The sequence below is a fragment of the Squalius cephalus genome, assembly GCF_949319135.1.
Source record: "Squalius cephalus genome assembly, chromosome: 11".
Taxonomy (NCBI): Eukaryota; Metazoa; Chordata; class Actinopteri; order Cypriniformes; family Leuciscidae; genus Squalius; species Squalius cephalus.
Window position 1 is genome coordinate 12,457,196 of NC_137132.1, and position 24,421 is coordinate 12,481,616.

Below are 24,421 nucleotides of genomic sequence, written 5' to 3' on the forward strand. Positions count from 1 at the left end.
AAGCTTACCTTGCGGTGGTCCAATACCCCCTCCTACAGGGTACATAAAACTAAAACAGAAAAGACAGGCACATTCAATATTGTAGTCATTTACCAGGCTGCCCATTTCAAACCCCTGAAGCTCATTTCAGTGTCAAGCTAATGTCTTTACTCTATCGCCCTCCACATTCAAGAGACGACTAAAGGCAACCAATCAATCATTCAACTGAGAAAACATTTATGAAAACAGCCGAAGTCCATTATTCTGGAAGGTTCTTCATGTTATTGCCCCACAGAGGAAATCAAAATCCTTCCAGTATTGGCCCTTCATTACATTGTTTTCACAGCTAAGAAACACATTACAATAAAGCAGAAATAGATTCATTTTCCTTATGGAATGAAAGCATAAATTAGCATTTTGCAAATATTGTTATGATCAGAGGAAGATCCTACAACAGTAAATGTAAAAACAATCATGGCTCATCTTTAATAAAAATTTGTTGTACTAGCTAAAGACTTTGCACCTGCCAAAATTTTCACGAACAGACATCTTGGCAGCCAAACATATGCGGCTGAAAAAGCACACACGCAAAAAAATAATAATAATATTTGGGGTCTTAATTGTAAAAGTAACTCATTGAGAGTTAGCCTTGTTTTGTTTGCTTTTGTAATAGTCTGCAATGTGGGCTAACACTCCACTGAGGCTCTCTGGCACAAAGCGATCTGTCTGTGTGTGTTGCATCTGTTTGCCTGCAGGCTCACAGCTTTACAGCGCTCAAAGAGACTGCGATACAACAGAGGGAGGAGAAAAAAAATAAAACACTGGATTAAGGCAGATTAACATTCAAAGAGAGATCTGCTGTGACATCAGGGTGGGGAGATCACATTCATCCACCATTTTAAACTGTTACTGCCAACATCCATCCATCCATGAGCAAACACGGTTATAGCCACAAAACCTGAGACTGAGCTTTTCTGACAGGATTTTTGTCTTTGAGAAACATGTAAACAGCAGCTTTGATACAGCATATTAATGGCTGTCTATTCACCTAATAATAGTCCATACAAGATTTTCTCTCTGAAGTCTAACAATATTGAGCAGAGTTAAGATAAACTGGTATAAGCACAATAGAAATAAAACAATTTATAAGGAATACATTTGCAAACCAATATAAAATCAACACAATCAAGTAGCATTTAAACGTATTTAAACAGTCATGAACCATTTTTCAGTTCAAAGCTTTGAATGCTTGAAAAGGCTATTAGCTTTATCTAAAATCCAATGACATTCTGAAGAGCTGCTTTTCCCACTGGACTTCCACCAAATATCCCATCTCATGCTATATAGCAAAGTGTTTATCGTAATAAACTAGGAAATCTTTGATTCTTCAATTCATAAATGAGTTTCTCTGTTTTGCTAATAAAACAATCATCTCTCTATCAAAGCTCTCAAATCTCATATTTCTTGTACATATTCATTCTTAATATATATTCTTGTTTATTAATAAGTATTAGGGCTGTCACTACATTAGCTTTTTTCAAATAAATTAATTTTATATAATTATTTGCTGACAAAAGCTTTAAAATTTGACATTCTTGTAAAAATTAGTAAATTATTGAATAGGCATTAAAAAAAGTGGGGGTTTTTTAAGTCAATAATTGTTTGTTTGTTTTATTATACATAATTAACCCCAAGCCTGCATTCTGTGTGCTTCTACTGCAAGGGAACAAGCAGCATTAACATTCTGCAAAATATCTCCTGTTGGAATATCAACGACAAAGGTAAAGTTTTCCTTGCTATATATTTTTTTTTCCACAAAGTTTTCCTACGAAAAAAAAAAAAAAAAAAAAAATGTGACAAATCATAAACCACTGCATTAACCAGTAACACTAAATACTTCCAAACTAGACTCACTGGAAACCCGTGCATGTGGTGACATTACTGCAAAATTATAGTGTTCATGAGAAGTGTCCAGTGAGCTCGGAAATGAAATGTCAGGGGACTTAAAGGGTTAGTTCACCCAAAAATGAAACTTCGGCCATCAATTACTCACCCGTTCCAAACCCGTAAGACTTTCATTCATCTTCGAAACACAAATCTTATGGAAATCACAAGTCTTATGGGTTTGGAACAACATGAGGGTGAGTATAATCAATGATGATATTTTCATTTTTTGGGTTAACTATCCCTATAATGCTCTATTGGGTTTGAAAATAACACACTTAAACCTTTATTTAACTAGGAAAGTCACATTGAGGTTAAAACCTCTTTTACAAGTGAGACCTAGTCAAGACAGGGTCAGATAGCTTCCGACTTTAAACCTGACTGATAGTGGAAACAAAAGCAAACGTGAGATAAAAACATAGGCTATCTTACAATATGGCATTTCAATCCAACTTTCCAACCAAACAATACTTTAAATGGGATATAAACTTCAGAAATGTCCCTAAATCCTTTTAAAAGGTTGTCACAGATGATCAGCTCTTACTTTCCGAATGGATACGGGAATTTGAGAGCTGTCAAACGCCTCAAACTCCTTTGTGTTGGGTCTGTGAGGCTGGGCACTGGGCCGGCAGACTTATTTATTTAGTCACTGACTTTCACACTGAATAACAGATTGCATCTATGACATTGCTGTCTTCAGTCTTTTTTCTGAACTCTCAGACCTGATAAGCATCTTTTAAGGTGTTGGCAGCAAAAATACAATTCCACCTGTTCTAATAAGCTCCCTATGCCCTCCACTGCAGCTGTCTGAGAGCCTCGGCCATATGGAAGATGCCCATCACAGCTTCAGACACCAGACTGGATCTAACTTCATGGAGCTGCTGCTGCTTCTGCAAACTACTAAATCCTGTCATATAAATAACCAAAAAGTGCATCATAATATAACTCTTGCATTGTTTACTTCTTTATAGAAGGTAAACAGCATTTCATTTGCATTACAAAGTCGTTGACATCACATTGGCTTGTTCCTCATCTTAAAGAAGTGGCAAAACACATGACAAAGTCCTTCCCTGTAAATTCGGAGTGTACTTATGCTGCTGAACTTTTATTATATTGCCAAATAAAGCAGCTCTATGTAGAACCCTGTGGTTATTTAGTTTCACAGCAGGTATCAGTATTACCTGATGCTGCTCCGTTTGAAACTAGACATTCATTATTCAAGCAGTTCAGCAGAGACTAAAGCCCTTTAGATAAATAAAACATGAAGTTGGACTTTCCATCCATTCTGACAGCTATGTGTTCTACTTTCTAAAAACTTTGGTACTTTTTTAAGTGCCTTACTGGCCCGATATCAATATTTGTAAGCTCAATGACACCCACGAGGGCGATACTATGTTGATCCAGGCAACATGAAAAGCAGCAACTATGAATATTTATGGGAGCTGTCAAATCACCAGATCCACGTCACAGACCTGATGTCTCATCTCCAAACATCCATCATGCTGGTCAGGGTGGCTCTGGTCTGGTCTACCAATTCCTTTAACTTTGATACCAAAACATTGCAGAATCTGACATGTATATCAGCTACCAGCAAACAATGAATATCACCCTCTATCATTAATATTATTACATAATTAATATTTTAATCAAACTTCAGATGCATTTGCACACGGACGAACATTCAAAAATAAGTTTTGTAGGCCAATATCAACTTTTTGTATACTCAAAAGTATATTTTTGGAATCTTGGATTAATTGAAATGTAAAATCAATAAAGAAATCATATATTTGGTCAGAATGGACACTTCAAATAGAATATTTGGGCATATTAAATTCAAAAACATACACAACGCAAACAGTATAGTCCGATTTATGAAAAAATTACTCTAATGAGCCAGTTCCTTTAATCGCTGAAAATACTCTCAGAATTTGAAGTTACCAGACTGAGAAAGTCTTACGAATGCTGTAATGAATTAACTCACTGAATCAACATTTGACTCACTTACTGAACAGCAGTTTAGCATTTAGGAGTGGTTACATTTACTGTTGTTCACAAATTTTCATAGGCGAAATTATTAGTTATTTGAATAAGAATCCACACAATCCGAAAAATGTCCACAATCACTTTGTAAACAAAAACTACGCACCTATGGATTGAATACGTAATACACCTGGCGCATGACGTCAACGCTTTCACAAACTCACACAGAGACTATAACAATATCGTTTTCAAAAACTCGCACTTCCCATTTTCAAAGGTTTGTGTTTTCAGGCCCTCAAAAATGCTATAAAAATGTAAATGAATGGCACAAAAAAAAAAAAGGTTTTCGTTTTTAGTTGAAACCGGTGTCATGTAAACGGCCCCTAGTTATGTCCTTCTCGAAATTTAGGGGTCGCTTGCAGGACATTGTTTAAAACTTGTTATGCATTTTGATAACATGATTCAAAATGCACGTTTTTGAAAACGATATGGTTATTGTCTCCGTGTAAACTACAAAAACGTTCATTTGTGAAAACAGTGACGTCATGCACATGCGTATTACGTGTTCAGTCTATAGTGTAGTTTCTTCTATTCAAAGTGACATCGCATAATACTAGCATCGCATAATACAGAGATTTTAATCGTTTTCAGTACACTGTTGTCATTTTGTACCCTAGTGTACTCAAGGTTCATGAACCAGTATAATTACTGACTTATTGTCCATATGACAACGTGAAGTTAACGCATTTCAAAGAGGACACAAAATTACAACGTATAAAAATCTAAATACATTTATGTGTATGTTTTAATACTTGTATTAGCCTATCTATACATGTACAGCGAAGGTGGACAGTGCTGCAAAACATTTCAGTATCTAAGAACAATTCTGTCGGAAACACTGCGATCGTATAAAATTTTAGGACGCCATCAACGAACAAACCTATGAACACCAACAATGCTGTCTAGGTAGGCAGTTCACTAGGTTTTGAGATACGGCCAGTAAATATCCATTTCTGGGTGTTAGTCAGTCTGCTGACAAGCGGTTTGATAACGTTTGGACATCAATATCGTTATGCATCCAGGTCTATGGCAAAGAAAAACTCGCAAAGAAGGAGAAACGATTATGAATGTGACGGATGATCACTCTGATGCAGTATGACAAACGTCACATCACCATCACAGCTGACCAGACTCAGCCATTATCACCGCAGACGTTACGCTAAATAAAGGGAAACTGCGGGATCAACGGATGAATTTTCAAACAGACACGTGAAATAACACATACTGGCTTTAGAAAGCGTATACATGTCATACGATATAAATAACACAATAAATAACAACGCGTTAAAGTATGAAATTCTGTACCTGCCGCCTCCCCCTGTTCCGGGCCGAAGCGCCATCTTAAACAGCTCAATGAAATGACGTCATCGCCGAGAACAGACATGCGCCACTTCCGGGGTCACACCACCAGTTGCGTCACCTCATCTGATGCATTTATTTTCAATACTTTTTATATACTTATTTGCAACGTTTTACGTGTCATTTTTCAATTTGAAAATGATTTATTATATAATATAATAATAAACTTTAGTCCTTTTTATATGTAAACTTTTATTTGTAAATTTAAGTTATGTTATTGTGTGTATTTTTTACACGTTATTATAATTTGTAAATAGTACAGTTTTTGCTCATGATCTACCACCTGTGCTCTTTGCAGTACCTATAATTGCACAGGCGATGGCGCCATTGTAGTATTTGTCCCAGATATCGTAAATGGGCTCTGGATTGTCCCAGGGGGCGCTAAACGTCACTTTGGCCTCCAGGAACAAGGGTTAAAAAATAGGGGCTAAAAAGTTTTTTCTTTCTTCTTCTTCTTCTACTTTCTACTTCATTTTCTAATTGTGTATTTTTATTTTCTATTTCATTTTCAGACTTTATTTTTATTTGAGATTTGCTCTTGCAGCCCGATTATCAAAATTTTGAACGTGACTAAATACAATTTAAAATTCAGATTTGTGTGGTCCAGTCCAGTGTTATATTATTATTTTTTTATTAATATTTCGAAGTAGTTTTAATTTTATATTTTCCATTTTAATTTTAGTTTAAGTAATCGTGTTTAGTTTTTTACTAGCTTTTATTAGTTGTTTGTTTAAATGTATTTAAAAAAAAAAAATTGTTATTTTAGTACATCATATGTTGTCCTGGCTGGCAACTATAGCTGAAATAAAATAGTTTTAGTTTTTATATATATTTTATTTGATATGTTTATTTTTATTTAGTTGTTTATTTCGTTATTTAGTAATTATTTAGTTATGTTTATATAATTTTTTTTACTAGCTTTTATTAGTTGTTTTTTAAAATGTATTTTTTTTTCTTTTAACTTTATACGGTTTTTATATATTTTATTTGATATGTTTTAATTTAAATTAATGCAAAGTTATGTGTTGTTTATGGTTTTGGTTTTAGTAAACTAACCCTGATCTTGGTATTTTCTAGCAATAAACTTGAAAACATTAAACAAAAAATGTTTATAAAATAAAAAATAATAATAATTAAATATATTTAAACAATCATATATTTGGCCTAAATGAAACTGTTTCTAGCAGTGTCTAGTTTTGTACTAAATGAAGTTATTTGACAAATGCATGTTTTGCATAAATAAACATGATTTTTATTTTATTTTTTGGACAGGAAATGAAATCGTTGTTTGTGCCTCAAATGCTTTAAAAAAAAGTCCTGGGACACTGTCCCCCGATTTGCCCTCACATTATTTGTGTCCATTGTCCACATTATTCTTTATTTTTAATTAGATAAAACTACAGGGTTATGCCAAGACTTTTTGTGAAAATACACTGGCTATAAAATAAACTTAAATTCAAATGAATTGCCAATAACTAATGTCATATTTACTTGATTATTAGTTATTGGTACAATTAAACACAGAATAGAGGGGGAAAACAGTATAGTTACAGTACTTTTATTTTTATTTTGAATAATGGTACCATGGAAAAGGGGGGTGGAGGGGCTATTGAGTTTGGCTCTGTTAATACATTGGACAAGATTGATATTTCTCTTCTACCCAAGCCCATTCAGCTCTCTGAATAGCCACCTTACATTACCATTAGGGTCCATTGAGGAGCTCTGAAGGACGCTGTTTCCCCACTGAGAGTAGTGGGTTTAGCTTGAGGCCAGCCTCATCAGAGAGCCTGATGTGAATACAGGCAGGTTCCAGCGGTGTCCCTGTGACCCAGGTGAACATTAACCCACAACTGACTCAGAGCATCCCACCAATCACCATAAATCAGGCATCAGCGTGGACACTGCTCTCTGACAGGACTCCCTTTTACTGTATGATTCGTCTCTGAGCTGAAAGGCTGATTTTATTCACTCCCATTTAGACACAAATGGCTCGAATGGATCTATTCTCATTCCAAAATCCTCTATGTGGGTCTTGAGTTTAGAACTGATCAATAAACTACCAAAGGATCACACAGGCAGGGATGATGAATTCCTTCACGGAGTGTGTGGGGTCATGAAAATGTCTGTTTACGTACAGTTTCTCATCTGTGAGGATTTCACTATCATTGTATGTTGAATGCAGTGTGCTTCCCCTCAATAGATGCAGGACAATGATGTGATTAATAATGACATTTTTATTCCTCTCTGCCATCTTTGCTTCAAGTCTTCCAGCTACTGTCAACCTGTCGAGCCATTAAGCTGTTTATGATTTATTTCACTGACTGTATGTTTTGGATATTTATGAACTGTTTGAATTCACTGAATTTATGAACTTTGTGAATTTCTAGTTTGTTGTTTCCTTTTTCTTTCTTTTTTTTTTTTTTTTTGAAGACTGGATATTATGAATAACAATGAATGCAAAAAATATTTATTCAAATAATCAAAAGTATGGGAAATGATATAATCCATCTATTTGCATTACAAAGTCGTTGACATCACATTAGCCTGTTCCTCATCTTAAAGAAGTGGCAAAACACATGATATATATATATATATATATATATATATATATATATATATATATATACATACATTAATAGTTTACAGTTTCTACTTTGTAATTTGTTTATAAATCATAGGCCTATATTATGTTTTATTACCTTATATTATATACAAATTATGTTAACATGTAATAAAATATAACTGTATTTCAAAGCGTATTATACACTGTTCAGATTCAGAACTTCAAAGGCTAATTTTGATCTCAGTTTGACACAATGTTACCAATTAGCCCTGGCAGAGATTGGCCTCCTGACCTCTGACCCCTGCTGGGTTCTCCTGCCCATTAAAAGCCTTTGGGGCCCAGCTGGAGTTGATGTAGTGCCCATTCTCTTCTGACCACTAAATACACAGCTACATTCAGTTTGTAACTTCCATTTTCTGTCCCTTTGTCCCGTCTCTCTGTTCTCTGTGTGTCCATCTTGCTCTTGTGTTGACCTCTGAGTCTAGATCCAGTCCTCCCCTACCATGTTGGGTACCAAATGCTTATTGCTTTATGTTTGAACTGAAAATGAAACACAACTGCCTGTGATTGAAAGACGCACATGAGTGATATTTTATGATATAAACTTCCTTCCTACATCGCAGTTTAAATTGTGTTTTATATTTGAAATTTTTATTTACATGTAATCTATACATCTCATTTCCTCTTCCCTGTGACAAAAAGTGGCACAGTTTACCCCACTCTCCCCTGCATATTGACAAACCATCAGATTAACAGCAAAATATTGGTAATATAAAGTCTGTAATTGTTTCACTACCACAAAATTCACCTCATTCAACATCATTAATCTGAAGTCATTTCACCAATATTAGCACTTTATTGTATTTTTTCCATTCGCCTGTTAAAATACAAGAATTACCGGCCGGCTTTTACAGCGCTGGCCTTAAATTGAACTAATACAATGGTTATAATTATTGTTGTTGACTGCTTTGTTAACTCAGCACCTCCTCAGAATGCTAATAAGCATTTCTCTCTCTCTCTCTCTCTCTCTCTCTCTCTCTCTCTCTCTCTCTCTCTCTCTCGCTGCTCCTCTGCTCTTTTCAGGGCAGCGCAGTAAAAGAGAGCAGCAGTAAGATCTTTAGTGGCTCCCTGGGAGCAAAATCAAAGGCCTCATTGATAACCAAACAGGGCGACATCATTGGGTTACAAGTATATACCCAGCAGGACGCCCTCTTTCATAACTCTATGAGTGACTTTAAGGCACATTCAACTGAAAAACAAAACAAAAAAACAGAACAAAGTTTTGAAGTTTAACATTACAGTATGAGTTAGAGAATTAGAGAGTTACTTGCTAGAAAATTACTTGAAATGTGCTTTTAGGTGTCTCTTCAACTACAAGCAAGTTTTATTTTTGCTAAATGCTCAAATGTCTTTCAAAACTGATAATAATAGAAAATGTTTCTTGAGCAGCAAATCAGCATTAGAATGATTTCTGAAGGATCATGTGACACTGAAGACTGGAGTAATGATGCTGAAAGTTCAGCTTTGCTTCACAGGGAAAAACTTACATTTTAAAATATATTACAATAGAAAAAAAAATATTAAAATGTAATAATATTTCATTTTTTCTGTATTTTTGATCACATAAATGCAGTCTGGGTGAGAATAAAAAACTTCTTTCAAAGACATTAACAAATTTTACCGACCCCAGATTTTTTGAACGGTATTGTATATGCATATATTTAATTGTTTTACCTAAAAATAGGGCTGTCTATGACATCTATGATGTAATTTCCAACAGTTTAGCGCCTAATAAAGTTTTTTGGTAACACTTTATTTTACAGTGTCATTGTTACATATTGTACATGTAATTACTGAAGTAATAACTATAAATTATTATATTAACCCTAAACCAAACCCTCATCATAATCCTAACCCTATAGTAAGTACATGTAGTTCATTATTATTACTCAGTACTAAAATGTATAATTACACTGTAATACTGACACTTTAAAATAAAGTGTAACCATTTTTTCTTTTTTCAAAAGTTGGTGAACTTTGTATCCAAGGAGACAACAGTGTCAGTGAAAAGATGTGATGTCTGAAGAAAACAAAGAAATATCTGTAAATATCACTTATTTTTATTGGTCATCATTTCCAGTCATGCTATAACCCTTCAAAAGTGTGAAAATATTATTTAATTCGGTGTATTTAGGAAATGCAAAATGCTGGCTATGGAATTAGGTTTAACAAGTCAAAAGATTTTTTTTTTCATATTCAAAACATATTTGAAATATCCAATCTTTTTCACCAAAGGGTAATAAAAATGTCATTTTTTAGATGACCAAAAAAACATGGTTATGAAAAAGACCCATGAAGACCTGCCTGAAATGTACATATTCCCATAAACACCTTTTTTGAATTCATCCTGGAGTGTCACTGTCACAACAGTAAATAAAGAGGAAATATAAAGTAATCTCTACATACACAGACAAAATGTATGCATGATTGTGAACAAGAATTAGATAAAAACATAAGACTATCACTAAAACCGAAACGCTTGTTTTATTAAAAGAGACCCATGTAAAATAAATAAATGTTGTGCGTAAGTCAACCGCCTAGCCTACAGTGTATTGTCTTCATGGAGCCATCATGTTTTCCCAGCATACTCTTCCAGCAACAACAGGCGCTCTGTGTGGCATTGGTACGAGTTTCGTCTCCATCAACAATGTGCGCTCATTCTCCAAGTTTAGTAATAGCCATGTGGGGAATTTAAAAAATTGTTGTTTCAGACCTGTAGGAGGAAAACAAAGAGCAACAGGGAGGTTTTCTTCCAAACATGCACCCCATCCTCTCTCACGCTGCTGAACAACATACAAAACACAACATATTTGAAATTAATGAGAAGCACCTGGACTTAAATTGTCCAAATATTGTGCAAACTAAAAAAGATTTAAGAACACCATAAGAAGTCATGTGTCCTATAAAGTATACAGGATTTAACAAGACAGATAGTGCTTGTCGCAGGAAGGAGGCGTTGGTTGGTAACGGGCCCTTGCTGAACGGAAACACATTCCTAACACCCATGTCATAAAAATCATTGTGTTCAAAAGAAAAACTAAGCAAGGAAAAGTAAAATTCATAATACTGTAACTTGGCAAATACTAGACTATAATATTCAGTATGAGGAAATGTATAAGAAATACAGAATTTGATCTAATTTCACATTTCAAATCAGAGACAAACCACTGTTATCAATCTTGAGCAAAAAAACTTTACTTGAAACTTTTTTTTTGTAAAGCATAAATAGTGATTTTAAAAGATTGATTTCATTTTATACAAAAATAATACAATGTGGAAAGAATCACATTTTGTATAAATCCAGCATAAACAGGAGAATAAACCAGTAATGTAACCTCAGGTCAACTGGCAGTGGGAACATAAAAAAAAAACATTGAAGTGACCTTTTGACAAGTATTCAAACTCTCAGATGGGACTAAAAAGGGACGCGTGTACTAGTTTCTTCAGGTTACCGAAATGACAATGTCAGTTTTCAATTCATGGACTTGCATGCCAGTAAAAAAACAAAAACAAGGTAAAGAGCCACAATAAAAACTATTTCACAATGCTTCCTGGTAGTTCAGAGTTGTGTGTGAGCAAATAATACTGTTTGAAATGGCGAACGGGCTCAATTTCCCAACTTTCATGAAATTCCTACTGATAACAATTACACTGTCCAATAAGAGACCAATTCAACAGGACGCTCTTTTTCACATATCTCTCCACCATGACAATGACAGTTTGATTTTTGGTCAATATTTAGATTAGAAAGGCACGTCGTCGTGATTCACGGCCGTTCCCTTCGATTTCACAAAAATGGTGACCGGCTATGCGGATAGAGTTATCTGTCTCTCTGATCGACCGGAAAATGAATCCGCTATTCCTTGGATGGGAGTCTGTTACATTGAGTTCCTCCATCTGAACGCTGGCACAGAAAGATGAGTCTTATCTATCTGACGACACCAATGCAAATAGTCAACATTGACAGTAGTGTCTATTTTAAAAACCAGGCTTAAAGGTAGGTCGATAGGTTCAGGTTTTGTTGAATGTGCTTTAACATTTATCTCACTTTTAAGATTGTTGTCGAAAAAGACCTTTGGAAACTCCGTCACATTGCATATTCCAATACGTCATACCTGTTCCTTAGATTGTCACATCCTAAATCACAGTTTACATGTTTAGACAGATAAAAGCACACCACATGGATTATCAAATATTTACATCCTTCATAATAATGAAATAATAGTGATATAATAATTGCTTGTATTTACATCCAACTGTACAGAACATTGTCTAAGCATTCAGATCTCATGGAAGACGTTTTTGCATCACAGTTACACGTTATATAAAACCTTACAGATGCTTCTAACATTGGCTGATTGTCATTGTTTCCACACAGTTCACTGAGCACATCTAGAAACATACTGTGCTCTTATTCCAGGAACTGGCTGGAAATCAGGTGTCTTTTCGTTCCTTTCTGGCGCAGTTTTGTATCTGTAGCTTTGCCTGACCATGTTTTTCCTATTTGTTTGTTCTTCAGGATCACCCATGTTCATTAAAATGCTTCGTCCATCGCTGAGAAGGAAAATACTGTCACTAAAGTTTGTACCCTTGTTGATCGTCCGAGCCAGACTTCTTGAACAACCCAACAGTGTTCGGTCTTGTGGGGCTTGCCCTCCACTGCAGCCCCTGGTTTATTAACAAACTCATCATCCAACGCACCGCGAGCACTTATTATGGGTTGCCACAGATACGGGCACGATGAGGGGGAATGGAGGTCAGGACGATGTGCTCCTGTTGCTAGGCATCGAGGAAGTCAGGTGTACACGCTCACCAGGCCTGCAGCGGACACTGCAAAATAAAGAGAGAAAGAAGAAATGGTCAAATAAGCATTCCGTATGAAATGTGAACAAATCCTGTGAGAGTGGAATGTCCTTATCAGCCACACCTGACCAAATATATACCTCATCCCTGTGCGCTCTTTTCCATTGTAACCGACATTTTCGTATTGTTTGGGTGTTTTTACTCTTTCTTTGGAGAGGGAGAGGCAGGTGACCCTGTCGTGACCCGCTGGCCGACAAACAGACGCACCTGATAAAGGTGCCGGCCAGCTGCTCAGACTACACTCATTAGATGCAGGTCTACAAATGGAGGTGAGGTTTTGTTGTTGGGCTGAGTGGGATAGCTCGGCAAACAGGAGGGTTATAAAGACAGAGCGTGGTTTGTAATGTCCCCCAAAGTGCCCACTGCACCACCCAGTCCAAATACAGCAGGCTGATAAGAGCTTGAAATTGCTCTCTCAGTACTGGGGGGGTTGAGGAACCGCATACCTGGGATATCTAAATGCTTTCAACCGACATTTCCAATAATCTCACACAAGTGAAATATTGAGGACCATTTGCATATTATTCAGAATTAGAGGCGAGATCTTGATAAGTGAAGCAAATGCTGGCAGGAAGTTCAAGCCACCAGGGTTTGTGCTGCTAGTGATGATGTGGCAGCGTGGGAAATTGGGCATGTAAAAGCGGCGACTGCAGACCGCATTTCAGGCTAGAGCGGTCACAGAGCGCAGGGGAAAAGACGTAATTACTTCATACACTCCCATCCACGGCAGCGGAGCCGAAGGAACGCGAGGGCTTTGATTAACAGTGAGGATCATTTCCTGAACTCACTGCTAAACTGGACTCAGGAATGACTGCATTGAGAGCGAGAAAAGAAAGGAAGATAGAAAAAAACTGTAAAACAAAACTTATATATATATATATATATATATATATATATATATATATATATATACACTGTATATATATATATATATAACTAAAATAATTTTACTGAAAAAAAGAAAAAAGAAAGAAAGAAAGAAAGAAAAAGAAAGAAAGAAAGAAAGAAAGAAAGAAAGAAAGAAAGAAAGAAAGAAAGAAAGAATGAGAAAAAGTGTGACAAAGAAAGCGAAAGGCGGTTTCATCAATCAAGTCGTGCTCAGGCTTGGATCACGGGTGACTGATTGGTCAAGCTGTTCAAAAGGAAATAGGAATTCTGAGGAGTATCCACGTTGGTTCGCTTCACTGATCGAGATGTGCAACAAACCCAGCTAAACAAAGACACTGAAGCAGGTTGGGTTTGTGTGCAGATTCTTTGCCTGATTAAAACCACATTGGCCTTTATCTAACTGAAAAACTCAACATCAGTCCTATCCAGAAATCTTATGCTGATCACTTTAAGAAATGTTAGTGATTAAATGTTGATAAATGGTGCTTAAAAGCAATATTCTGAGTTACATCAAACATACATGAAACTTTACTGTACAATCAATATACTCTTGCCAGTATATGGAGACGGATTGTGGATTAAATATTAAAAAAAACTGTGAATGTTTGGTAGGGTCTGTGCTAATATATGTAATGTAATATTGTACAGATATGTAAAATGTTTTTTGGAATCTGGTATGAAAAAAATTCAATTATAAACGTTTTTCTTGGCATCTGTTTTTTTTATTCTTTTTCTTTGCCGCCATTACTTTGCCCAAATGATTGTCATAAATATAGCAGATGAGCGAAAAAAGTCACGCGATTGCAATATGAATAGTAGCTGGCTTAAAAAGGTTTGTGGATCCTGTCATAAGCATCTTTGTAGCTTTAAAGAAGCTAAAAGTGATAACAGTAAACAATTCCATCCCACATGGCTTTATTTACCCATAAGAAGCTTGCAGAAGTATGGCGGACATGCAGATAGACTTGACCACCCACAAAGAAACCAATCAGCTCTGTTAGAACAGCTCGAAGGCCACATTCACACAGCGAGCCTTAGTGCTCAATTCAGATTTATTGCTCAGTTACGATTTTTTTGTATAGCTGTTCACATTGTTGTTTTAAATGTGGCCAATATTAGATTCCAGTGTGAACAGATCATGGCCCTGTGAGCGGATTTGGGCCACATTTGCCTGCAGTTTGAACGTAGCCTAACAGACTTAAATCTGAGTTGGTAAATGTTGTGGATGACTGACCTGTTTGCTGGAGGACATTGAACTCAGTGTACTGAGGCTGTTGGCGTCTGTCACCACCATGGCGGGGGGAAACCGAGACGAGTGAGAATAGTGGGGTGGCTCCTGCTTGTGGGAGTACACTGTAAAGATAACACAAACAGAAATTCACATCAACAGGTATTTGAAAGAATTTGACTAGATCAGTAGATACTGGACAGGGGACGTGGACTGACTGTGTGAGTGTGAGACGGAGGCCATGAAGGGCTGTTGGCTCATGTGGCCAGTTGACTGTTGCATAAGCTGCTGGTGTTGGACGTTTAGCTGTTGCGAGAACTGCACCGGCTGCAGCGCTGCCAGACTGCCTGAAACGCTGTTGATGACAGGTATCGTCTGTGCCTGCGACGTATTCAAACCTGGATGCGAGAACAAAGAGGCGTCAAGTGGAGAATGCATCAAGAATCTGAAAAGGAAAGCAAGGTGGGTCACTCACTTTGTGCGATGGCCATGACTCCAGAGAGGGGCATTATGAGGTTGGGGGTCTGTTGGTGCACATGGTGAGATGCATGGATGTTGGTCAGGGTGCTGACTGGAGGAAGACCTCCGCCTGATACAGAGATCTGTGAAGAAAATGCAGCAATAGTTCAACGGACTGACTAGAATGAATGCTTCTGTCAGAACTGTTTCAACTGTACTCTTATCTTAAGAAGGTGTCGGAGCCCTGACAGAGACACAGAGGTTTATTTGAATAAGCCGAGTTAAGAGTTGGCCATGCTCAGACAACCGTCTGACTACTCAGATAAGCTGCTGTCATACTCCCTTCCTCCTACCCTGCCGTTGACAGAAACCCACCCTAAACCATGATGAATTTGACCTATAACATAACACCGCAGCCTTGCTAGAAAAATTAATGCATAGAAAATTGTCCTGAAACAAAAAGCTACATGAAAATCTCGCCCAACTCAAACATTAGTATTCAGATAACCAACTCCATTGAGCGCCGGTGTCACTCAACCGACAGAGAACAAGCACAACTGCACCCTTCTCCTCCTCTGCGGGGCATTTAATCAATACAAATAGAATGTTTCTTTGTCAGGTTTGTTGGCACAGCCACGGCCGTGCCCCTTTCTCACTTCCACTGGCTAACATTTGCTAAGATCGGCCCTGCAGTGCACTATGGGCCAAGGCCTGCCGTCTGCCTCTAGGTTTAGCACTGGGAAGTACAATGCAGCATTTGTAATCCCACTTACTGGGTGAAGGTAGGTATCTATTAGGCCCTAATTTGTGTTTCTGTGTCAAGAGCAGGCATGCGTTATCTTATCTGGGCTCAGAAGTGCTCACCATCTTGGCGTCAGGTGACAGGAGACTGTGACTGGGGTCCAGTGAACCCGGAGAGACCTGCTGTAATACTGACTGGCTGGTTACCATGGCATTACTGCTATGGTGATTGATCGTCGAGGAGGAACTGACTTCACCGGGACCTTGTTGGCTGTACCGGACACCTATTAAGGAAGAAAGCAAGAGAGAAAATGATCAGATTTAGTCTCCTAAATGCTTTGCAAATTTGGCCCAGTTTGTATCTATTAGTTAGGGCAGAGTAAACAAACAGTGCCCTCCGCACCTGGTCCCTGAACGGTCAAGGTCATCTGAATGTGTACATGTGGGTTGTCTGCAACTCTGAAAACTATGCTGCACTGACCTTCAGAACTTCATAATCTACGTCAGGAGTATCCAATCCTTTTCCTGGAGGGCCACTTTCTGGCAAAGGTTGGCTCCAGCTCGAATTAAACACCCAAACCTGTTATTCAAGGTCTTCAGGATTACTAGAAACTTCCAGGCAGGCTAAACTCTGCAGAGAGGTCTACGTGAAATCTACGTGAAACAAAGCTTTATGAGATAATAATGCTCTACTGAAGCTTAATTCTCGGTTTAGACCTTTTATCTTTTGTGGGTACTCTTGAACATTCAGGGCCACAGGAATTCAGCCTGTCTCCTATCGAATGGGTGTTTGCCAACCCCAAGCTCCACAGATATGAACAAGGTAAACATTACTCAATTAATGCTAATGTCATACGCATTTTTCAGTCCAAAAGTCTTTACTCCTACATTCAAATACCAGGTTTGGCTAGCCAAGCAAGATGACGACACAGCCGAATGAAATAAGGCTTTGTTTTTGATAACCTCTTTCCCGGAGTGCTCCCAGAGTGACGCACCAAACAAAAAGACTAGCAGAACAGCAAAAATATGACAGAAAGGTTTTAGAACAAATCGATTGATCCTTTTTTGTGTTTCATTGTGCAGGGAAACTCTGCAGACACAACTTTGCCCCCCTCTGCACACTTACAGCATTGCCAGCTCTCTACAGTGTCTTGTAAACACCAGTGCAGGACAATAAAGCACTCCATTGGACCTACAACCTGCTCAGCACACAATGGGCCAGCAACCATAAACAGTCTTTACTTTACTACCGCGCACCCACTAAAAGTGTCAGAGAGAGAACAGGCTATTGTCTGACTCCGTCAGGCATTCACTCGGACTGCAGGGATCTCCTCTCACGCTCAATCATTCAGGTCTGCGCTGTCTGGGCCATGCTGACCAGCAGGAGGGCTCGGTTTCTGAGGGAACCAGGAACCGAAATACAACCTCTGAGACCACAACATAAAAGTTACATGGAATGGTATCATAAACCAAGTCTTAATTACGCTATTCAGAAAAGCAACAGACACTTTCAGCAACCATTGCTGGTAGCTATATCTAGACAGTGTATAAGGTTATTGGCTGATACAATATTCTCAAAATAGCTAAATATTGGCTTATCAATCTCCCTTGACAAGATTTTATTCTGTCACTACTTACAAATCAACTTTGTTTTCAACTTTAACAATTCACTTTGTAGTCGCCTTTTAGTATAGCTTGACCAATACAAAAACTGCTACCGCAAACTTTGGTTAGAGGCAGAGGGCGGTGGGAAATCCTAAAGGGGAGTGGTAGCATTAGACTGCAGCAGATTTTAAAGGGTTCAGCTCTCCCTGGGATGCATGTAATATCAAAGCATTGCTCTTCATCCCCAGGCAGTGCTCATTATAGCATTGCCGCATATGAGAGGCCTCCTGGGTCTTAGCAGGACGTACTCAGCCTTTCAGCCTTTCTGTGGCCCCCAATAGACTAAGCAAGGATAGTTGAACTCTCCTGTTCTCTGCTTCTCCTTTGCTATTATATATCGATGGTAAATTAAAAATCATTACTTAAAGGGTACATTTTCTAGTTTCCTTGGTCATGAGGTGACGGTCTCAAATACAAGTTTCTTTACTAATAGATTTCAAGATTTAGATTAATAGATACTGTTTTAGTGCTTTAGACAACCACTCCAACATTTTCTACCTAAATGTTATCAAAGAGCATTCTGGAAGCGGTTTGCTTTCCCAACGGCACCACAACACAAACATAGGGAAGATCACAGTCAGGCCCCAAAAACACATATCAGTTGACCTTCCAGCAGTGGCAAAATGGCCTGTCTGTTATCAACAGGCCAAACCTGAATCAATAAAAAAAAGTAGAGTCTCTCTCCGATCTGACCTGGTAACGACCTCTTAACAAAACCTGGGTTTGCGTAGTTTCCGAGAGGGGGGCTGAGACCGGGAATCACCCAGTACCCTCCATACCTCGAGCAGAAGGGGCTCATCAGTCCTGTCTGGCCCGAAAAGAGCCAAAGCCCAGCGGACAGCTCCTGCTGTTCTGCTCAGAGCCCAGCTACTGCTTCTATACCCCAGCCCATAAAGGTGAGAGGGGATCCGAGATGTCCCTCCCCCTGGCCCAGCAGAGATAAATGAACCTCGGTTACAGTCACTACAGTCTTCTAATATACCATAAACAAAAGGGTTCCCTGCTGAGACAGGGTAAAGAGAGCAGGGAAGAAGGGACTCCCTTATCAAAGGCCTGGGAGATGTAGTAGCTGAGGATTTTAATTGTCAATTAAGCATGCATAATACAGGCTGTGCCCTGGCAACGTGATGAGGGGTCCTGCTGTGCCATTCTTGTCAGGCCTGCTTCTGACACCAAAAAACAGCTGATTCTGCTGGCAGGGATCTGGTGTGACACCTTGTAAGACCCTCGACTAAAAGCACGGAAGAGAAGACCGATACCATCCCGTTCCTCCCCCTTCTCATCCAAATTAACACAACCTGAGGTCACTGACTGGTCAGGTGTGCAGAGGGAAACACCACACGCAAACAGACAAGCCACTCATTGCTGTGCCACATGCGTAGAAACAAGCAAAACACCCACTGCGAAAGCACTCTGGCTCTTTGGCACTCAAACATGAAAGAGCAACAATAGGTAATAAGCTGGTTGAGTCAAAGAGTGTATTGCTTTTACTGCCGAAGTCTTGCCATATCAAACTAAGTCAATAAATCCTTCTGGGAATACAATTCATTAGATAACAGAGGAGTGGGCCTCCAGTAAACCGCAGTGACCCTACAGGTATAACTAGGACTCGAGAGTGAGTTGAGCCGCATGACCCAGGGTTGACCCTGTGTCCTGTCCAAGGGTGGCTGCTCTTTGTGCCTCACTCTTGCCTGCTGACTTCAGTAGAGCTGAGATTGCAGGTACAATGCAGATTGTTCTTGGTATGTGTTTCAAAGCTGGGAATAACAATGCCATTTGCTCAGCTCACTCTGTCACACTCATTGATCACTGCCCTGCTCTCTTTCTTTCCCCCTGATCTCATCAACTACCTCATCTCTTCTTCAACTTCGTTGCCACACCATACCGCAGAGGAGACAATGATCAATAAATGTATTTTCCGACCCTAAGCCACATTCACAGGCTAACAGCAATATCAAATAATAGACGAGAGATTACAATGGATGTGTCAATACCTTGCATCTTTCCTGGTGGGGAGCTGCTGGCTTGAGGGTGATGTGGGGAACTATGTGAAAGGAGGGAGTTCAGACTGTGCGTTGGCCCACTGTAGGCATCCATGGCCAATTTTTGTCTAAAAGCCTCTTCCTTCCTCCTGTTGGCAAACCAGTTGTAGACTCGCACCTCTGTGACCAGGTTGGAGCCAAGCCCATGAGCTTTGGATGGCGATACTCCTCTCTGGAGGCACTCAGCCCTGAATGTAGTCAAGAGAAACATATTAGCATAACTGGGATGAAAGTGAGGAAGTAGTTTTGACATTCAGAATGCAAGTTCTTCCGTACCGATTGCACTCCTCTACCAGTGCCTCCCTCTCCTCTTTGCTGGGGTTCTTCTGCCTTTCGTAAGCCTGGTAAAGGATCTGTTGGGATGCAGGCCCCCATTTGAAGCGGTTGCGTCTGAGCTTCTTGCAAGCAGGTTCAACGGCAGCATCATCCCCTGGCTGCACCATCCCCTGCGCAGACTGACTAAAGTCTGAGAAAAAAAGTAGCACCTGATCCTGATTGCTTTTGTCTGACATGTTGCTGCCACAGCCATGTGAGATCTGGTTGAATTCTGAAACGTAAAAGAGAGGAATTCTGATGTCACTTTCAGAAGTTTCATAAAGGACATATAGTTTAAATGAGCATATGCTTTTAATCCTAGTTAAATAAGGTAACATCTCTTGAAAGAAATGGATATTTAACCCTTTGATGCAGTCATTTTTAAGCTTTCAGGGTGTGATGTTACACCGAATCACCATTGGGGGATAACCTTTGACCTTTGCATAATTCTATATGACTGTCCTTTTTATATGTCACTGCGCTTTTTATGACAACATCAATTCAAAATGATGATGCAATAAGAAAAAATTATTAAAAAAAATTATAAAGAATGTAGCTATAATAATAGGCCTACAAAAATAAAGGTTCTTTGTTGGCATATTTGGTTCCATGAAGAACCTTTAGATTCCACAAAAGGTTCTTTATATTGGAAAATGGTTCTTAAGATTTTTAGAATGTTCTTCACACTAAGGGGGCGGGGACGGTTCTTTTGAGAACTGTTGACTGGAAGGTTCTGAGGGGAACCGAAAATGGTTCTTCTATGGCATTAATGCTAAAACATCCATTTGGAACCTTTATTTTTAAGTGTATCACTAATAATCTCTTTCTGCCCTTACTGTATCTGTATCTCTCTAAAATTACATATGAAAAAAAAAAAAAAGAATGAATAGATTTTGCATAATCCTCATAATTCATGCATGAATTCCGGTGGAAAGTGGTGCTTTAGGCTACTATTTAATTTCATGCAGCTGATTCAGGCAGTTTATTATTACTAGGCCTATATTCTAACTGTAGCACTCTAGTAGCCTACATGCAGCAAGAAATACAAATATTAACTTACGTCGCAAGATCTCCCGCTGTTTCCTGACATACCAGGTGTAGAGCGCAGCGCGTTTCTGCGTTTTCATAGGCGTGCCTTTATTCAGGTGCTGTGACAGGTGCGACTGATTGAGTCCTGTCACATCCACTACCTCGCGCTGAGGGATATTGTGCTGCTGCATGTATCCTTTGATCATGCGGGCCGCGCGCCACGGGTCCTCCCTGAAGAGACCGGAAACATAAAACAATAACTACAACAAACTCATTTTATATCATTAGTTTAAGTCACCTTTTAACTGTTGGTTTCGATTCTTTTATATTTATGATAGTGAATGTATTAATCTGTTTAACATGTTATTTGTTTGTAAGTGCGGTCAATTGTTCCCAGCGCTAATAAACAATCGTTAATCAGTGTATTCAATAGGTTGTAAATAATACCAAAGGTTAAAGACTTCATTGCACGCAATCCAACTACTGTGATTTAATTACAAAAGGACAAGTTAGAGACAACTGAAGAACTTCACGACAGCTATATTGTTCACCGAGAACATTGTTAAGCCATTTCAAAACCAATAATACTTAGAAGGCCCTAAAGTATAATTAAACATGGTTTTAAAATGCTCTGTATTTTAGAGAAAAGGGGAACATTTTGCGTGAGACGAAGATTGCTAAAAACTCAAACAAAAAAAGCTGGTTAAAGGATTAGAGAAACTAAACGAATTTGACATGGCTTAATAAATAAATAGCACTATGGAATTAGCTTCAAGATAATAACAATAATTTTTATTCATCAACAGAAAAGTTGTTAGATGCTATTAAATCCAAAGAACTCCATTCTACCGTTCACATTTCAATTTATCTGGTGAATTTGAAGAGCTTTACATGAACTTTACGTGATATAGGCTATATAACCTAAAATCACAGAGAAATATCTAGAAAGATATACGAATAGACAGAATCATGTAGCCTAGCTTATTTTCGAGTCCGTAGGCTGGTAAGTTTGCTGTTAATGCAACATTATTAAATATATAGGATATTCCGAAAAATAAAATAAAAGCTGTGTAATGTTTATTACTAAGTTAAATACAAAATAGACCTAAATAAATAAGAAAGGAGAGAAAACGCGAAAAGCGGCAGACATGCTTTAAGATGCATTAAAACGAAGTTTAGTCTTACCATAGTAATTTCAGATTAAACCTTTGCTCTTGAAATCTGTCCAGACGGTTTGATTTGGAGACTGACAACATATATGTCCGTCCGCGAGCTTGCTTTATAACTTTCGACAATGAATAACTAGATCTCCTTTCACGCTAATCATTCGTCACTGTGTGTCTTTCAGTTGATGATTTATAGGATAAAATTAATAACTCAACTCCACGTGCTTTAGTTTTGATTTTCAGCTTTATTTCGTGACGTCGATGTTGATTATAGGCCTACCATTTGCTGAATTATAAAAATAGCCTAGGCCTATAATATAAAATGCAATTGGACATTCATTTAGGCGTTTGATTTTTTTTATTTTTGCAAATGTATTTTAAATAATAATATAATTATAGTGACCTATAATAGCAATAATAATAACAATGCAACAATTATCATCAATAGGCCTAAAATACATTTACGGACAAAGTCAAAAGAGATGAAATCAGACAACAGAGCGCGTGTATTTATTTTCTTTCGAGAGGGCAGAGGTGGTTAATAATAAATAGATCTTCTTTAGTTGATATATCTCTAAAGAAATAACTCACGTAGATAATTAGTAACCAGAATGTGAAAAGAGGAAACACTGGCGCGTGCTTTTAAATTTGTAAACACACTGCAGTCAGTAGTTAAATCTGTTCTTTCCATGATATCAGGCCAATGTTACGCGGTTGAAAAAAGTTTGGTCATTACATTATAACCACATATTTTCCGTCGATTTAACGTATCGCAGTGATTTATAAACTACTACATTTTATCGGTTTTCAGAACTTCAATCAGAAATTAAATTAAAAGTGGTATAGCCTATAAAAAGTGCATGACCTTATCAACGCCCTGTGATTTTAGAAGGCAACAGTTAAACGTTTCCATTTTAGTGGGATAATTTCATTATGAATAACTTTTTCTGTGAAAATGTATGTATTTTAACGAATAAATGAACTGTGTTTCATATAACGACAAAAGTAGCAGCTTGTCAAACGACAGTAATTTCACAGTAACAGTCGGCCTTTAACTGCATTACATTGCAGTGTCAGTTCAGCTGCTCCTTGTCTCTTTCTCACTTCTAACTCTTTGATTTGTAGCAATAGCCAATGATTATATTATACAAGTGAAAAACTTACGACAACATCCGATCTATTTCTGCCCTCTGCTCCGCTGCCTCCTCAGTGTTTTGAGACTGCAGTTCTTTCAGTATCGGCGGCGTGTCGAAATCATCCCCGTCCTCCGAGCCCTCATCATCCCCTGATAACTTCCCTTTACTGTGTCCATTGGTCAGCGTGTGAAACACCGGCTTTGAATCCGTATCACTGAGTTTGGAACCGGAGGGCGACATCTGAAGACTGTCCAGTTTAACTCCAAAAGCGCTCGGGCTTGGGTCCAGGTCTTCCAAAGCTTGCAGGAGCACATCTTTCGTAACTCCAGAGTCCAACAAGGCGCTCAAAAGCTCCTGTTGCAAAGACGTCAACTTGGAAACCATTTTTGCGAACATCTAAATGTTTAGTACGCAGGGAGGTGTAAAGAGGGAAATGCAGAATGTGAAATTTTCCCTCTTCACTCCTCCAATGAGTTCCTCCGAAGACACCTGCTCCGAAAAGTTAGGCCACTTCCCTGTCGGACTGAATGATATAACTTGCCATGATGCTTCCAGAGGACAGGCGATATAAAATATGGTAATGAGTGGGCGTCTGCTGAGGGCCTTTATGCAAATGAGCTGTCCTGGGCCACACTGACTAACGCGCAGGTACAGCGTGTTTACACTGACTGCCTGTTATCAGCACAACTCCAAAGAACTTTGGACTTTGTCGACTCTTGTTAAAGCACATAATAATAATAATAATAATACATTATTAAATATGTTTAGAAGAATCTGTAGGCTACCCATTTATTAGGCTAAATGTTGCTGTATAAACTTATAGGTCAACTGAGATCACACTGATAAAACAAACGCCAAGTGATTTAGACTAACGATATTTCAATATGTATAATAACTTTATCTAAAATTAATACAATTAATAATTAGCTTGATTTTGTCTCAGC

General features: G+C 38.3%; 2 protein-coding genes across 7 annotated transcripts in view; both read right to left on the reverse strand.

Moving 5' to 3' along the window:
- The window catches only part of synrg (synergin, gamma), a 48,273-nt gene extending 42,930 nt beyond the window's left edge, over window positions 1-5,343 (reverse strand). For all 5 annotated transcript variants that reach the window (XM_079885205.1, XM_079885204.1, XM_079885203.1 and 2 more), the window contains exons 1-2: window positions 5,269-5,343; window positions 9-49 (exon numbers count right to left, since the gene is read on the reverse strand). In XM_079885205.1, the coding sequence (XP_079741331.1) occupies window positions 9-49; window positions 5,269-5,303 (76 nt within the window). In that variant the 5' untranslated portion in view covers window positions 5,304-5,343. The remainder of the gene's footprint in view (window positions 1-8; window positions 50-5,268) is intronic.
- Window positions 5,344-11,118: 5,775 nt separating this feature from the next.
- Window positions 11,119-24,073, reverse strand: hnf1ba (HNF1 homeobox Ba). 2 transcript variants are annotated; one of them, XM_079886942.1, is made up of 9 exons: window positions 23,506-24,073; window positions 21,207-21,406; window positions 20,108-20,378; window positions 19,784-20,019; window positions 16,248-16,408; window positions 15,400-15,526; window positions 15,143-15,322; window positions 14,931-15,049; window positions 11,119-12,775 (listed from the first exon to the last, which is right to left on the reverse strand). In XM_079886942.1, the coding sequence occupies exons 1-9, from the start codon at window positions 23,871-23,873 to the stop codon at window positions 12,755-12,757; spliced, it is 1,683 nt and encodes a 560-aa protein (XP_079743068.1). In that variant the 5' UTR covers window positions 23,874-24,073; the 3' UTR covers window positions 11,119-12,754. The 2 variants fall into 2 exon arrangements, with proteins under 2 accessions (XP_079743068.1, XP_079743069.1); XM_079886943.1 differs by lacking the exon at window positions 23,506-24,073 and adding an exon at window positions 22,361-22,465.
- Window positions 24,074-24,421: the final 348 nt, after the last annotated feature.